Raw genomic sequence first — 15,609 nt, 5'->3', positions numbered from 1 at the left:
TGACTGTGCGGCCATCTTTCAGCCCCGAGGTCACTATAGACCCTATTGGCACAATTGTGTTGTGCCGAACAGAGCAGGGAGGGAGCTCCCTCCCTCTGCTATGCCGATCGCTGTCATTATTCACAGTGGCATAAGAGGGGTTAAAAAGCACTGATCGTGGGAGTTTCCGCAGGGTGTCCGCTATGATGTATAGATGACACCCGGTGATAATCATTGAACCATAATCCTATGGCAGTTGGCGGGAACGCCGTACATCAGCACATGTTGTGAAGAAGTTAAACTTAATGAGAACAGCAAGACCATGTACAGTGCACTTTTGCATGCAGTCTGATCTGTGACCAGCATGTAAGAGAGAAGGGAAAGCTGAGCAGAATGATATATAGATTTTTTGGAAAAGATTACATTTGTTGAATAATTGTTTCTGTGCATACTGTTGTCAATTACTAATCATTCATTAGGACCACCCACTAGACCCCTACGCATTCAAACACCAGGGATATCAATGAATAAAATGTAAGGGTTACTGAAAATTTTCACTATAATACCCTGTTGGTACAGTGATCAGATATAATTTTCAGCATGACTGCTTCCCTTTAAAGGACACACTTTTAGAGATGTATAAATGAGGAAATCGCTTGGATGACAAGTTTAGGAATACGAATATGTTATTTCTGTTACAACATTTTTTAGTACTTGCCATTTTCCTCAACTGCATGCATTCTGCTTACAAAATTGAGGATACAACTTTGGTCATGACTTCTCTATCCTTCTCAAATAGTCACTGGGAAGTGCAGTTGAATCAAGACAAAATGTAATAAAAAAAAAAAATCAAGTGGTGGGGCGTTATTAGAGTATCTTCTATATGGATACAATACTGAATATTTGCTTTGTTTCTAAACTCCATAGATAGAAAAAAGGAACAGCACACATGCCTCCTGTTTTGGCAGTATAAGAACTGGATTTGTAAGCAACATAACTTCTCCCTTGTGCACCATTACTGGCTCAACCAGTCAGCCTAAAACCTTTGGCAATCCCTCGATGGCTTGTACACCTCTTTTGAGATCCAAAGCTGCAAAGAAATATTTTCCCAAGATCTCCTAAACATGAACATACTGGAAACGTTAAAACCAGATGATTACAGCTTTCCGGCTAAATCAAATGCATACCCTCCACAGATGGAAAATCCTCTTCATTTCCTTGTGTGCTGCATCCAAGAAGAGGTAAGGTCTTGTTGGCCAATTGTTGTCGATCGGAGATGCTGAGGGAACCTTGTTCTTCATTTCCAAGAAGTACTTTTGCATCTGTGATAATATTGAATAAAATACTAAGCATTAAGAATTTGAAAATACTGGATAATCTGCTACAGCATGCAAAACAGGTAAAAAAAAAAAAAAAAAAGGAATTTAACTGTAAGGCTGCGTTCACACGTCGCGTTTTTGCGGCGGTTTTAAACGCGCTATTTTGCCATGAAAAATAAGCATCCCATGCAATCCTATGGGATCCCCCAATGCTGTGCTAATGCTGCGGTTTTTTCCGCCGCGGAATCGCTTTGCGGTAAAAAACGCAGCATGCTCATTAATTTAGCGGAATCGCGGCGATTCCGTCCACATAGGAATGCATTGTTCTGCTTACTTTCCGCATGTGGCTGTGCCCACCATGCGAAAAGTAAGCAGAACATTTGCGGATGGTACCCACAGTCCGGAGGAGAGGAGACTGTCCTCCGGGCTGTGGGTACCATATCCCTGTAAAAAATAGAATTAAAATAAAAAATATTGTTATTCTCACCTTCCAGCTTCCCATGCAGCCTTCCCGCCTCTCTCCACGCTCCCGGCATCTTCCGGTCCCAGTAATCCTTTGCGAGAATTACTGGGACCGGAAGATGCCGGGAGTGTGGACAGAGGCGGGAAGGCTGCGCGGGACGCTGGAAGGTGAAAATAACAATATTTATTATTTTTTACATCCTATCTTTTACTACTGAGACTGCATAGGCAGCCTCAGTAGTAAAAAGTTGGCCACACTTGTCAAACACTGTGCTTGACGAGTGTGACCAACCGGTCAATCAGTTCTCCAAGCGATGCTCCAGATTGCTTGGAAACCGCTAGCATTCTGCAAGCTAATTACGCTTGCAATTCGCTAGTTTTTCCGCGGGAAAATCACGGGAATTTAAAATGCGATTTTCCCGCGGAATGGAATTCGGAATTCTCACGGTAACTTCTGCGGGAGTTCCGCTACGTGTGAACGTAGCCTAAAATCGCTCTCACAATTTCCAACAGAAATTAAACTGAGCAGAAACACAAACTTCTGGAAACTTCCATGAACGTCTATAAAATTTCTAGAAAACTTCTTAAAAGTCTATAAACGTTAAGTTTCTGTCCATCAAATGTATTTTACGGCTGACAGATTTCCCTAGCAGGGAAATAAAGATTGAATTCTCTCACCTGACAATCCCTAATGTTTCCACCAGAGACAGCGGGTCCAGAGCAAAGCATGTCAGTAAAGGGAATCTGTCACTAGGATCAACCCTCCTAAGCCGCCTATATGAGCAAGTAGGTCATAGGAAGCTGAGTAAAGGGACACCTTGATATCTGTGATCCGAAGTCTTATTCCAGAGATATCCATGTTTTTATTATATAGTAACATAGTTATTAAGGTTGAAGGAAGACTTTAAGTCCATCTAGTTCAACCCATATCCTGTCCTAACTTGCCCTAACATGTTGATCCAGAGGAAGGCAAAAAAACCCATGTGGCAAACAGTAAGCTTCACACTGGGGTAAAAAATTCCTTCCTGACTCCACATACGGGAATCAGACTAGCTCCCTGGATCAACGCAATATTAAGGAAACTAGTGTATATACCCTGTAATATTATACTTTTCAAGAAAGGCATCCAGTCCCTTCTTAAATTTTAGTAGGGAATCACTCATTACAACATCATATGGCAGAGAGTTCCATAGTCTCACTGCTCTTACAGTAAAGAATCTGCGTCTTTGATTATGCTTAAAGCTTCTTTCCTCCAGACGTAGAGGATGCCCCCTTGTCCCGGTCACAGGTCTAAAGCCCCCGTTACACACTGCGATATCGCTAGCAATATCGCTGTAAAGTCACCAATTTTGTGACGTTGCAGCCATATTGCTAGCGATATCGCTGCATGTGATACTTACCTCCGACCGGCTCCCCCGCTGATCGCGCGAGAAGCTCCTGGACCATTCCTCGTCAGCCACTTCCTGCTGGGCTTCCTGTGGCGCCGATGAGTGACGCGTGGAACCGGGCAGGAGGACGCAGGATCGCCGCGTCTGACAGGTAAGTAGCGATCCCCGTCCCCAGTGATGTCGCTGGTGAGATCTGCCTGTGTGGCAGCTCACTAGCGACCACCTAGCGATGCACCAGCGATCCTGACCGCGTCATATCACTAGTCGGGATCGCTGGTGCATCGCTAGGTGTAACGGTACCCTAAGAGTAAAAAGATCACTAGAAAGGTCTTTGTACGGTCCCCGCATATATTTATACATTGTAATAAGATCACCCCTAAGCCTTCACTTTTCCAAACTAAATAACCCCAAGTAATAACCTATCTCGGTATTGCAGACCCCCCAGTTCCCTAATAACCTTGGTCGCTCTTCTCTGCACCGGTTCCAGTTCAGCTATGTCTTTCTTATACACCGGAGACCAGAACTGTGCACAGTATTCTAAGTGTGGTCGCACTAGTGACTTATATAGAGATAAAATTATGTTCTCCTCATGAGCATCTATGCCTTTTTTAATGCATCCCATTATTTTATTTGCCTTTGCAGCAGCTGCCTGACACTGGCCACTAAATGTGAGTTTGTCGTCCACCCATACACCCAGGTCTTTTTCAGTGACAGTTTATTATATGTAAATGAGCCGTTCGGATCTATGGGCCGGACACTGATCTGCATGAGAATCTGCCCCCAGAGATTATTATAAATGAAAGGTGATGTTATCATTGTGAGACACCTAACCAACACGGTAGAGTACAACTGAACTTTGTCTTATAATGAACACATTAGCAGCTGCAGCTCTCACAGCTCTGCTGTATTGCAAACTGATAGAAGCTGCAGATGTGTCAGTTATAGTCACACCCAACTATACAGTGAGTGCAAAGCGTAGCCAGTTACATGTCACACTGGTAACTCCCCCTTTCATCTACAATAAGCTCTGAAGGAAGTTTCTCATTCACATCTGAATCCTGTCGTAGATCTTATCAACTCATTTACATATTAAGAAAAATATGGATTTCTCTGGGATAAGACATGGGATCACAGATCAAGGTATTTTATTCAGCTTCCTATGACCTACATGCCCATATACACAGCTTGGTTGGTTCAACTTACTGACATGATTCCTTTTAAAGGGGTATACGCTTTGTCTGGCTGCTCACACCCCTTGACTACTAATACGTCTGGAGGCAAGGACAGCGACGACAGCACTGATTGGGCGTAGGGCTCATTGGTCATAGCAACCGCACGTGCGCTCAGGAAAGCAAGTACCGACACCGCAGGAACAATGGTGGGTGGCACAGGAGGAGTGTATAAGCCTTTTTATTTTCATGGGGAAGGAAATATTCAGATCGAGAAAGGGTTGTCCTAGTAGTGCACAACCCCTTTAAAGACAGAGGGGTATTAAATTGCCCACATTGATTGCAGTGCGTCAAGAATTAAAAAAAAAAAAAAAAATGGTGTTAAAGTGTTGTACTGTAGTATATTACAGGTCAAGCTATTCAGTCTCACAGACATCGCAGGTCCTGCACCTCCCCATCACTTGAATCTATTTTTATTCACAGACTGAGACTAACCCTTCCATTTTCAATGTTTTTCAGCATGGCAGTAGTACACCATACTCTGATTTTATCCTTTATATTCCAATTTGTAATGCCGAGCTTTGGTGTTCCAATATCAAAAGACTGTCACTTCCGAACAGAAATCAGGTGCTTACTAAGCAGCCATCTCCATTTACAACCAAACAAAGTAGCACTCTGTAGCGCAATAGCATGCAAACATGAAATATGAAATGCATTACTGCAGTAGAAAATATGAAAAATTGAGAATACTTGGCACATAAATTGGCCAATTCATGTGTACTCGACAGCCACAATAAGGCGATTCTCGTTGCTGGGACCTGCCTAATGTGCTACTTTGTTTGTATATGGAGAAGACTACTCTTAGTAAGCACCTGTTCACACCTGATTTCTGTTTGGAAGTGACGGTCAGCCTTTTGATATTTGTATACATTAGCTTTCGGAGCACTGCACCCCTCAGCCTCAGGTGTTTTTAACTACAGCAGGATCCTACTTTCCTATTGAGATGTAGGCTTTAGTCTCAGAGAGAATTCACATTAGGAAGGTTCCCAGAAACGAGAATCGCCTTATCATGGCTGTCGGGTACACATGAATTGGCCAATTTATGCGCTAAATATTCTCAGTTTTTCACATTTTCTAGAGCAGTAATGTAATTCAATTTTCATATTTCATGTTTGCATGCTATAGCGCTTCAGGGTGCTACTTTATTCGTCTGAGCTTTGTGTTCTGACCTCCTATTAATAGGCAGTGTAATCATTAAATGCCTGCTGCTTTGCATGCCCTCATTATTTATAGTCCTTGAGAGATTGTCTCTCCCACCTCCCCTCCCCCACCCAAACGGCTGAACTAGACTATGTGACAAGGTATTATGGCAAAGCCCAAGTGGCTATGTGACATTACTAGCCCAATCCCTGGCTGATATTATCCAATCAAATTTCAAATTATTTGACCTCATCGGAATGTGCAAATTTCAAGAAATTTGTTACAAAGTTCACTCACAGTGGATCAATCTGCTCAACTCTAGTAGTCAGACTTCTATAAAGTAAAGTACATATATAAGGTGCTAAATTGCTGAGACCATGGAGGTAAATAAAAATCTACTGTAGGTTAAGCCTCTCCCATTATAGTGAGTATCCGTGGCATAGAATACTCACTATTCTCTGGATTGTGAACTCATAAATCTTCTTTCCAGCATTCGCACGGAAAAATTTCCGGTATTCCCTACGTACCTAAATATAAGAAAAATAATCAAAGTTAAAGGAATCTTTATCTCAATAAGAGGGTCCCATGACAAATCAGATGAACCTCTGATCATATAGATTTTTCTGGGAAATAGATTAAAGAGCACAAATTGGTTAGTTGCAATTTACACCGTCAGACATTTGTCACATAAAACATACACAAAACAATGGACATTGAAAGGTCGAGTCTCCTGAATGTGAACAGATGCAAATACGTGAATATATAGCTGCAATTGTGTGTTTAAATAGAATAAAAACATTGAAACCGTAGATGCCAGAATAAAGCCCAGTCTGTAAACTTATTGTTTGTACCAATTCTAGTCTATGATGTCGGGGTTATTTTTATTCAATGAGAGAACATTGCGAGAAGAGTAGAAATAATGTTTGAGAAATATACTGAAGGGTTATGGAAAGTGAAGCCTAGACGCAATCTGCAAATATGAGACATTCTCCCTCTCCTTTCATAGTATAACCACACAGTAAAAGCAAAATGCAAATCCAAATTAATGGAATTCCAGAGCCAAGATTAGGAAACCAAAGACTGCAAATAAAAATCTACAAAAACAGAAACCTGAGTAGCACAAAAAATACTACACCACTGCATTCACTGGATGTCACATCTTGCTACAAATTGTGCCATTTTTAGTTAGATGGTTATGTTCTATTATAATCCAACATGTACAGGGCCCACTTGAGCCTGAATTAACTACAGTAAGTGACGCTACACATGAATTTTGGGTATACTTTGAATAAACACAGCCATATAAATATGATTGACAGGCATGGAAATAAAACATGTATACAGTGAGCGATAGAATGACATCACAGGTAGCACGCTGGCTCAGTAGTTTGCACATTTTGCATAGCACACCGACTCCGTAATTGCACTTTTGCTTTGCAGCGTTGGGGTTTTAGGTTGAAGTCCAACCAAGGACAACATCAGGATGGGGTTTGTATGTTTTTTTTTTCCCAAGTGTTTGTGTGGATTTCCTTTCACATTTCAAAGTAGGAAATTTAGATTGTGAGCCCCAATAACAGCGAGTGAAAACAAAGTCTATAAATTACGGCTTATACATGCTGGCACTATATAAGCTATGGAAGTAAAACGAAATACCATCAAATAATGCTAAATGTAGAGAACGACATAAGAGTAAACTAGTAAAACAGTCATTTATATGGTTATTAGTGTGTCTCAATAACATTTAACACAATGGAAAACGGACAACATTTTCTGTATAAAAATGAAATAAGCGGGTTTAAGACCTAGCCCTAGACAGTCATCTGCTTTTGCACCATGCTTAGAAGTGAGTAAGAACCACAGCCAACAGCTAGACATGGACAGGAAACAATCAGATGGGGGTTAGTAATAAATTGATTTTACATCAGTAGAGGGAGTACCTTCAGTCCAAGCCAGTAAGCCCAAATGACTGCCACTGCATGCTTACGCCTAGCCTCCTCCTTCAAGCGTTTCAATTCCCTTCGAGCCTAAAATGTTTAGATATTGAGTGGAAACATAGCGGAGGCAGAAAGAAAATTCACCAGAAGAGAACTTCCCAAACGAGAAAGTATTTCAGACATAAGGAAAGGTCTGTAAGTATGTAATAAAAGAAATCAAATCCCTAACTGGATGTGAGGTTGGAGACCTGATGCACTAGTCAAAGATTATACTTTAAAGGGGTTGTTCGGTACTTTACAATGATTACTATTCTCAGGATAGCTCATCAGCATCTGATCAATGGGGGTGTGAAAACTGCCGATCAGGTGTTATCGGTGCCAGCTTCCAGGAGTGATCAGATATGGAGCAGAACTACAAAGCTCTGTCAACTGTACAGTGACCACTATACCACTGATGGAGCTGTGTAGTTCAACTCCACAACTGAGCACAGCTAGTGGCACCAATAACAGCTGATCGCTGAGGTGCCCAACAAGGGATCCATATAAAATTACTGGACAACCCCTTCATCTGGAAGGAAATAAAAAGTTCTCACTACAGACATTTATCACTTATATGCAGCATATGGTAGGTGATTACTGTATGATTATTGGGGCCCCACTATTGAAATTACCAAAGAGATGGTAACATGTGCTATGCTGCTCCATTTATTTCCATTGGGTTCACCAACATGTCCGAACACAGTACTTGGCGTTTTTTGGTCCGTTTTGGTGCATTCATCTCCTCCACCTTAGTTAAGCTCCACTTCATTGCAATCACGTAGTGGGGGAGAATTGGGCATTGAGGTCTCCTTTCTAGTGATTGTCAGGTATCCCAATGGTGGGGCCCTCAATAATCAGACATGTAACCACCAGAAATTGATGGGCGACAATGGCAATAATAAAAAAGTACTGAGGCAGCATATCTATACTACTGGTGTGCTGAACTATGCTAAGGATCTAGTTATTCTGCAGGTGTAGTTACGTATTGCCACTGAAAGTCCTAGTATCAGAGTCATAATATCAAAATGTATCGCATGGCAAGCATCTAATCGCCGTATTACGGAGACTTGTTTAGGTCCAAATTTGCAGATTTCTCGACAGTGTGTGGATGAGATTCCATAAATCATCATCATCCACAGTGCTGGCATTTTCTGCCCAGATAATCCAGAAGCAAATCTTCTGCAAATACATCCCGAGTAGACGTACCCTTAGTCTTTTTCTCCCCGATTTTAACAATACAGGACCAAACCCTCAGGTCTGCCTTGTAGACTATAGCTGTAGTATGAAAAGATGCAACAATGGCATAGTATCAAGAGAAAATAGACCATTATATTCCACTACAGCTTTAAATGATTAAAAATGGTTACAAAGGTTTGTGCCATCTCTCTTTCCAATACTACCTGGTGGAGTTGAGGTTGGCTTTAAAACCCCCAAAATGTACAGTGCTGCATGACCATGGGAATTTGTTGGTTCTTAATATTAAAAAATGAAAGAAAGCCTACAGGCTACTTTTTTGGCAGAGAGACTTGATCACTTCTAAGTGACCATTATTCCAATATGAAACTCAGCATATAGCGCAGAGGATATGTGATGGCAGTGGGGTGTTATAGAGCAAGTGTACCTCTGTATATAATGCAAATCGCAGAATAAAAGCATTTTTCAAATTAAACTTGAAATAAAATATGAAACAACTTTGCAAATTGACTAAACTAAAATCATCACATGGTATATTGCTTATTGTTTGCTTCCATTATGCTGACCTATGTGTCTCCTTGGTTGACTGACTGCAAAGAAGCCATGCATCGGATTCTGCAGTCATACTTCCATTTATCCCTTGTTGCAACAATGTATTAGACACTACTACACACTATATCAACATACTAACCATGTACAGAGGTTTTGAGGATATACATGGCCTGTGTTGATATATATATTTTTCTGTACTCCCATGTGTTATGCTACCCCTCCTTTGCCACCAATGGGGCAGTAAAAGCTACAAACAGCATGTAACATACACATACAAAAGTCTAGTTGGGATAACCCTTTGTGGGCCATTCCTAAGTGGACCATCTTGTATACAATCAGAGATCAGATATGCATCAGATAAATAAATGATTTATACTAATAGATACAATTTAAATCAGTTAATTAAATCAATTCAAAATCAGCTGAAAATTCTTTACATTAAGCAAATTCACAAAAAAACAAAAAACAAAAAAAAAAACCACTAATTCTAATAGTTCTTTTTTAGCAATTTGAAATAGTTCTATGTTAAAAGTTGACAAGCACATGCTTCTAAGGTCTTCACCATCCATGCATTGAAATGTAAGACTAAAATTGATCACTACGGTTAATTAATGCTTTCATCAGTCACAAAACTGAGCAAGCTTGCATGCATTCACAAACCTGAACACAAATGAGGGGCATTTTGTATGAAATTGCTAGTGGAGCCAGCATGCACTTGTGAGTTATTGGTTTTGTTAGTGAACATTGAGATCATAGGGCTGATGCGTGATGGTGGTTTGGATGTATGCGTGAAATACCTTAAGTCCAAGCCAGTAAGCCCATATTACAGCAATAGCATGTTTATTCCTAGCCTCTTCCTTCAGTCGCCTCAGTTCCCTTCGCGCCTGTAGTGCATTTGAAAATGAGGTTAAAGAGCAGCTTAGAAAGCGGAAAAAGGTTGTGGTAGGAATCAAAGAGCCAGGTGATCGGGGGGGGGTGAAGATACCAGGGGTGTGGAGAACAACTGGTGCAGCTACCCATTCGTAACAGTAAGTGACAGGTTAATGGATAAGTAGCTCTCTTCATAGACCACAAGGACCCCTATATGGGTTTGGGAATACAATGGTCATAAGAAGCAAATGTTGTGCATTACCTGGGTTCCATGCCAATAAGCGGCGATTGTTGTAGCTGCTTCATTGCAGAGTTTCTGATATTTCAGCTCCCGCAGGATCTTCCGGGCCTAGATAAGAATAATACACAATCAAACTTGCTTGGATTTATAGGAGCAGTGTTAATGCATTAGAGTGGATTTGGCATGTATCTTATGCCAGATATCTGAGGGCAGCATGGGATGGATTGGTACAAGCAGTATTATATCATTTACTATTTGCATGAAAAAACATGTTTAAATACTATTAGCCCCATCCCTCACCCAGACAAACGTTTTAGTAAACCTTGCATTTTATTCATTGAAATCCCTGGAGTATGTAGGAGTCCAGTGCGTGGTCCATTTGAGCTATTAACAGTTCTTCAATTAAAGCAGAGATGGCATTCAATCACTGAGCAGGACTGACCACCGGACTACCTACATACATACTTATTTGTCCCTATTATTGCGCTTTTCTGGACAGAGCTCAGATGTTGCTCCTGGGATCTGTTGTAGCCATTCTTCCAACTTTAGGGGTCACTGCTCCAAGTGCTCCTATCACCACTGGAATCACTGTTGCCTTCACCTTCCACATCTTCTCTAGTTCTCCTTTGAGGCCCTGGCATTTCTCCAGCTTCTCATATTCCTTCTTCCTGATGTTGCTGTCACTTGGCACTGCCACATAAATTATCATTGCTGTCTTCTGATCCTTGTCTGCTATGACAATGTCTGGTTAGTTAGCCAACACCGGCTTATCCGTCTGGATCATGAAGTCCCACAGGATTTTAGCCCTTTCATTCGCCACCACTTTTTCTGGGTTCCCCCATCAGGACTTAGTCCATATGCTGTGCAGATGTTCCTGTAAACAATTCCCGTTACTTGGTTGTGGCATTCGGTATACGCTGTTCCAGCTTGCATCCTGCCACTATGTGGTTGGACTGTTTCTGAGGTTTCTTTGCATAGTCTGCACCTTGGGTCTTGTCTTGTGTGATAGATTCCTGCTTCTATGGATCTGGTACTTAGTGCTTGCTCTTGTGTCGCTATGATTAGTGCCTCTGTGCTGTCTCGGAGTCCAGCTTTCTCCAGCCATTGGTAGGATTTCTCCATGTCAGCCAACTCCATTATCTGTCCAAGGTACATCCCTTGCAGCAGCTTATCTTGCCATGGTATTTCATGTTCCTGTTTCTCCTTCCAGGACTGTTGCGGTCTTAGGCTTTCTCTCAACATATTATCCTCTGCTGCCATTTTTCTGATATATTGCTGGATTTTCTTTTTTTTTGTCCATGATGCTGGCTTAGACACTTTTCAAGCCTCAGCCACCCTCTTTTCTGTAGGTATACAATCTTTAGGTGTTGGACTTGGGGTGGAGATGTCCATGTATTGTAAGGAGCTTCCAGGTCTACACATCTGCAGCTTCCATCTCTTCTTTTGGCCAGCACACTATGCCAGCAGGGTATCTGATATCTGGCAGGGTATACTGTATGTATTGATGGTGTGGATTTTATTCTTCCCATTGAGCTGGCTCTTCAGGACCGGTCTTACCCTCTGATGGTATTTGGATGTTGCTGCTTTCCTTGCCTCCTCATCATGGTTACCGTATCCCTGTGGGATGCCGAGGCACTTGTAAACAGGTCTCTACATCTATGTGTTGTGCGGGTAATTCCACTCCATCAGTCTTGACTACCTTGCCTTTATTACCAACCGGCTGCACTTCTCCAGTCCGAAGGACATCCCGATATATTCGCTGTAGATCCTTGTCAGGTGGATTAATGAATCAATATTTATTTTTCACATACAGCTTGATGTCATCCATGTAGAGGAGGTGGCTGATGGTGCTTCCACTCTTGAACTTGTATCCATAGCCAGATTCTGATTATCTGACCGAGGATATTCAAGCCTAAGCAGAACAGCAATGGAGACAGTGCATCACCTTGCTGTAGGCTTCATTGGATGGTCATTTGTGCTAGTTGTCTTGAGTTTGAATTTCCATGGTGACCACTCTAGTTCACCCAGGAAATAAGCCACTAGAAGAGGAGACTTGCAGACGCTCTCATAACATAAGGGCGCTGGACTGTGCAGAGCATGCCTGTGTATCTGTGGGGCAGTTAGTAGAGATGGATGTCGGTGAACAGTTATTTAATGTGAATGGGAGTCTTTACTCTGCTCCACCTGAAGGCTTCTTCCTGCTGTCGCAGATGGTCACCCAAAGGGCTGTCACAGCTACTATATCTCTATATCATGTTGACCTGTAATGCATGTCTAATGCAGGATCTATTTTTTCACATGACAGAACCAAAAGAACAAATCGGCCACTATTTTAGTACCATGCGGTGCATGGGGCAAGCTCTCCACAGCACCGTTTGCAAGACTTCCATACCCAAGTTTTGACAGTGCCACTTCCATACATAACACAAAGATTGATGCACAGTGATATACAGAAGAAGCACAAACATTATGACAAACTAGAACAATGCCATAACTTCTAGCAAGAACAGTAGTTTGAAGCACCATGACTTGTAGGAGAACGGTGACAAACTTTAAACTGGAGAGGCCCCTCCACAACCATCAAGAATAAACAGAGTTTTCAGCGGATTAAGAAATATTAGCACATGAAGTCTCACCTTCCACCCCCTGGTATAGGACTGCACCACAATGGTGGAACTTTTAATCCTCTTGTACTTATTTTGTTGCTGTTGGAGAAAGCACATCAGAAATTAATTAGAAGCTTGATTGACACAGTAATTCTATTTTTTGATAGCATTTGTGGTTTTAAGGACAAATGATATACAATACAATTTAAATATCCATTTATTGTGCTCAAACAATACAAGATTATGTGGAAAATAGGGCAACATGTGCCAAAAATGTGTGTGCAAAACTGATATTATAAATAAGGAAAAAGAATGGTTGTAGACATTCAGTAACTACACATACTAGTTACAGTCTAATCCAGAGTACAGAACAATAGGTATAGGCTATAGACCGCAGCAGTTACCATGGCTTATATATTGATATACTGTACAATTAATAGATTCTTCTCTATTTAAAGTAGATCCATAGCGAGGACATGAAAAGTCATGATAACCGGTGAATTCACGTTACAATATCGCTCTCCTCAACTTGTTTCATATAAACATGAACCATAATTAAGGGCGAGTTCACCTGAAACGCGTTGATGTGAGAGTTAAACTAACGCAAATTCACCTGTTATCATGACTTCATGTCCTGTGTATAGATCTCATTTATATAAAGAAGAATCTATTTGTGAAGCTGGCCTATTTCTTTGCTTATCGCTTATTTGAGCTGCTGAAGAGTTGTGGTCTAACTTTATGTACCAGATGAGCCCCTGGGCTAGCTCAGGCTCCAGAAGAGTTTAACGCATCGGTCTATATCCCATTTTTGACTAAAATAGTCACAGCTGTTCCTATAAACTTTCTGCTAATCAGTAGAACAAGAACTAAGAAACTTTGCAATTTATTATTGAAAATTTTTTTGTCTTTTTCAATGAGCCACTTCTACTCCTCCCCTGCCTCCTAAACTCAATACATACTCTGAAATCCAGCTTACTCAAGACTGCCAACTCACTGAGAGATCAGATTACATGTCTCCTGAAATCAATGAGGAGGAGGAAATACAAGTAGCGTGTTAGTGCAAAGTAACAGGAAGGCAAAGACACCATCTCAGAGATAATTGAAGACTAGAGTTTGAGCACGCAGAGGATTAATATACAGGAAACAAGTCCTATATTGCCTGAAAATAGCAGACACAAAAGAGTTTTTTTTCTGAAACGTCACATGTAACAAAAAGCATACCGTAAATGATGAATCCATCAAAATATGCGTATAGGGTGACCTTGTTTGTCTAAAGCACTCAAAGTCGTAATGAGTAAATGTGTGGGATGTCGAATAATGTCAACACGGTCACCCTTCTTACCAATTTTTTTTTAACCCCTTAGTGACCGGGTCATTTTCTTAAAGAATCTGACCATTCTCACTTTATAGTAAAATACAATTGTGGTACACAATATATGTGGAAACCAAAAACTGGTTATTTACATAATAGAGTAATTCAAAGAATCATGGGATATAAACCACATACAAGTATTAGTATTTAGGACTTAAAAGGACAACTGCAACCCATACAGAGAGCAAACCAACACACAAGCAGTCAAAAAGTCCCATAAAATAGAATTTTATTCAGTAATACATTATAAAAACACATGGACACTAAAGTACAGTACATGGAAAAAGGGGGGGGGGGGGGGGAGGGGGATAGCGTGCACAAATGGCATATGAAAGCCGGATACAGCACCCCGCACAGACCCAGAATAGCCAGCCCTATAGAGTATAATGGACCATAATAAAGTGCAAACCTTAATAAAGAAGGTCAAGGGGCACATATATCAAAAACCTGTAGTTGTAATATTTAAGTGACATGTACCACGAGGCAGATACAGAGCAAGTGTTCATATTCACAACCGGTAACTAAAGAGACTCCAGTATGGCAGCATGGAAGCAATCAGAGCAAGTGCTAATATCAACACCAAAAACTGAAGGTTGTTTAGCATACAGTGTTACCTGGGAACTGTGGGAGCAAAGATCCTTCAATTTTTGGTGTTGATATTAGCACTTGCTCTATGATTGCTGCCATACTGGAGTCTCTTTAGTTACCGGTTGTGAATATGAGCACTTGCTCTGTATCTGCCTCATGGTACATGTCACTTAAATATTACAACTACCGGTTTTTGATACATGTGTAACTTAGTCACGCCCCTACTTTTCGATTAGGCGGGCTGGTCAGCACACTCTCAATGCATAGCCTTGTGAACACCCCTCATGCGATACCAGACGTGTCTGGGCTTGGCTGCACACCGAAAAGGGGCTCACGCATTTTGGCCAAAATATCAACTAACACCTCACTATTTTTGTATTTTTTGCACTATATTTCTTGGGGTGCAGCCAAGCCCAGACACGTCTGGTCTTGCATGAGGGGTGTTCACAAGGCTATCGAAAAGTAGGGGCGTGACTAATAGGCTGTGAACTAGACACTGTGCGGTACCTTTGTGTGAACAACGCCCTATGCGGGCCTTTATTGTGCAATTGTATACTGGGCAGTCACCCCCTCAAGGATTGGGTAGGTGGGGAGTGGCTGTTGATCTGGTATTTTGCACCTGTGTTGCTGACATCTTGCTATATGGGCTGGCTGCACCCTGTAGTGCATTTGTTTCAAGATCTGGGCAGGTAAGTG

At 41.4% G+C, this 15,609-nt stretch overlaps 1 protein-coding gene and 1 long non-coding RNA gene across 5 annotated transcripts in view; one reads left to right on the top strand and one right to left on the bottom strand.

Annotated features, from left to right (window-relative positions):
- MYO1B (myosin IB) overlaps positions 1-15,609 on the bottom strand; it is a 305,050-nt gene that overhangs the window by 32,343 nt on the left and 257,098 nt on the right. For 2 of the 4 annotated variants that reach the window (XM_073546692.1, XM_073546693.1), the window contains exons 21-26: positions 12,984-13,052; positions 10,369-10,455; positions 10,034-10,120; positions 7,455-7,541; positions 5,970-6,044; positions 1,167-1,301 (exon numbers count right to left, since the gene is read on the bottom strand). In XM_073546692.1, the coding sequence (XP_073402793.1) occupies positions 1,167-1,301; positions 5,970-6,044; positions 7,455-7,541; positions 10,034-10,120; positions 10,369-10,455; positions 12,984-13,052 (540 nt within the window). The remainder of the gene's footprint in view (positions 1-1,166; positions 1,302-5,969; positions 6,045-7,454; positions 7,542-10,033; positions 10,121-10,368; positions 10,456-12,983; positions 13,053-15,609) is intronic. The other 2 variants (XM_073546694.1, XM_073546695.1) reach the window with 2 other exon arrangements.
- Positions 1-15,609, top strand: part of LOC141049856 (uncharacterized) — a 111,301-nt gene that overhangs the window by 15,215 nt on the left and 80,477 nt on the right. The window contains exon 2 of the long non-coding RNA XR_012220455.1: positions 907-1,378. This is a non-coding gene — a long non-coding RNA (uncharacterized lncRNA). The remainder of the gene's footprint in view (positions 1-906; positions 1,379-15,609) is intronic.

This window comes from Dendrobates tinctorius, unplaced genomic scaffold, assembly GCF_039654945.1.
Source record: "Dendrobates tinctorius isolate UK_male_01 unplaced genomic scaffold, ASM3965494v1 ptg000150l, whole genome shotgun sequence".
Classification (NCBI taxonomy): Eukaryota; Metazoa; Chordata; class Amphibia; order Anura; family Dendrobatidae; genus Dendrobates; species Dendrobates tinctorius.
This window is presented reverse-complemented; position numbering and strand designations above follow the sequence as displayed.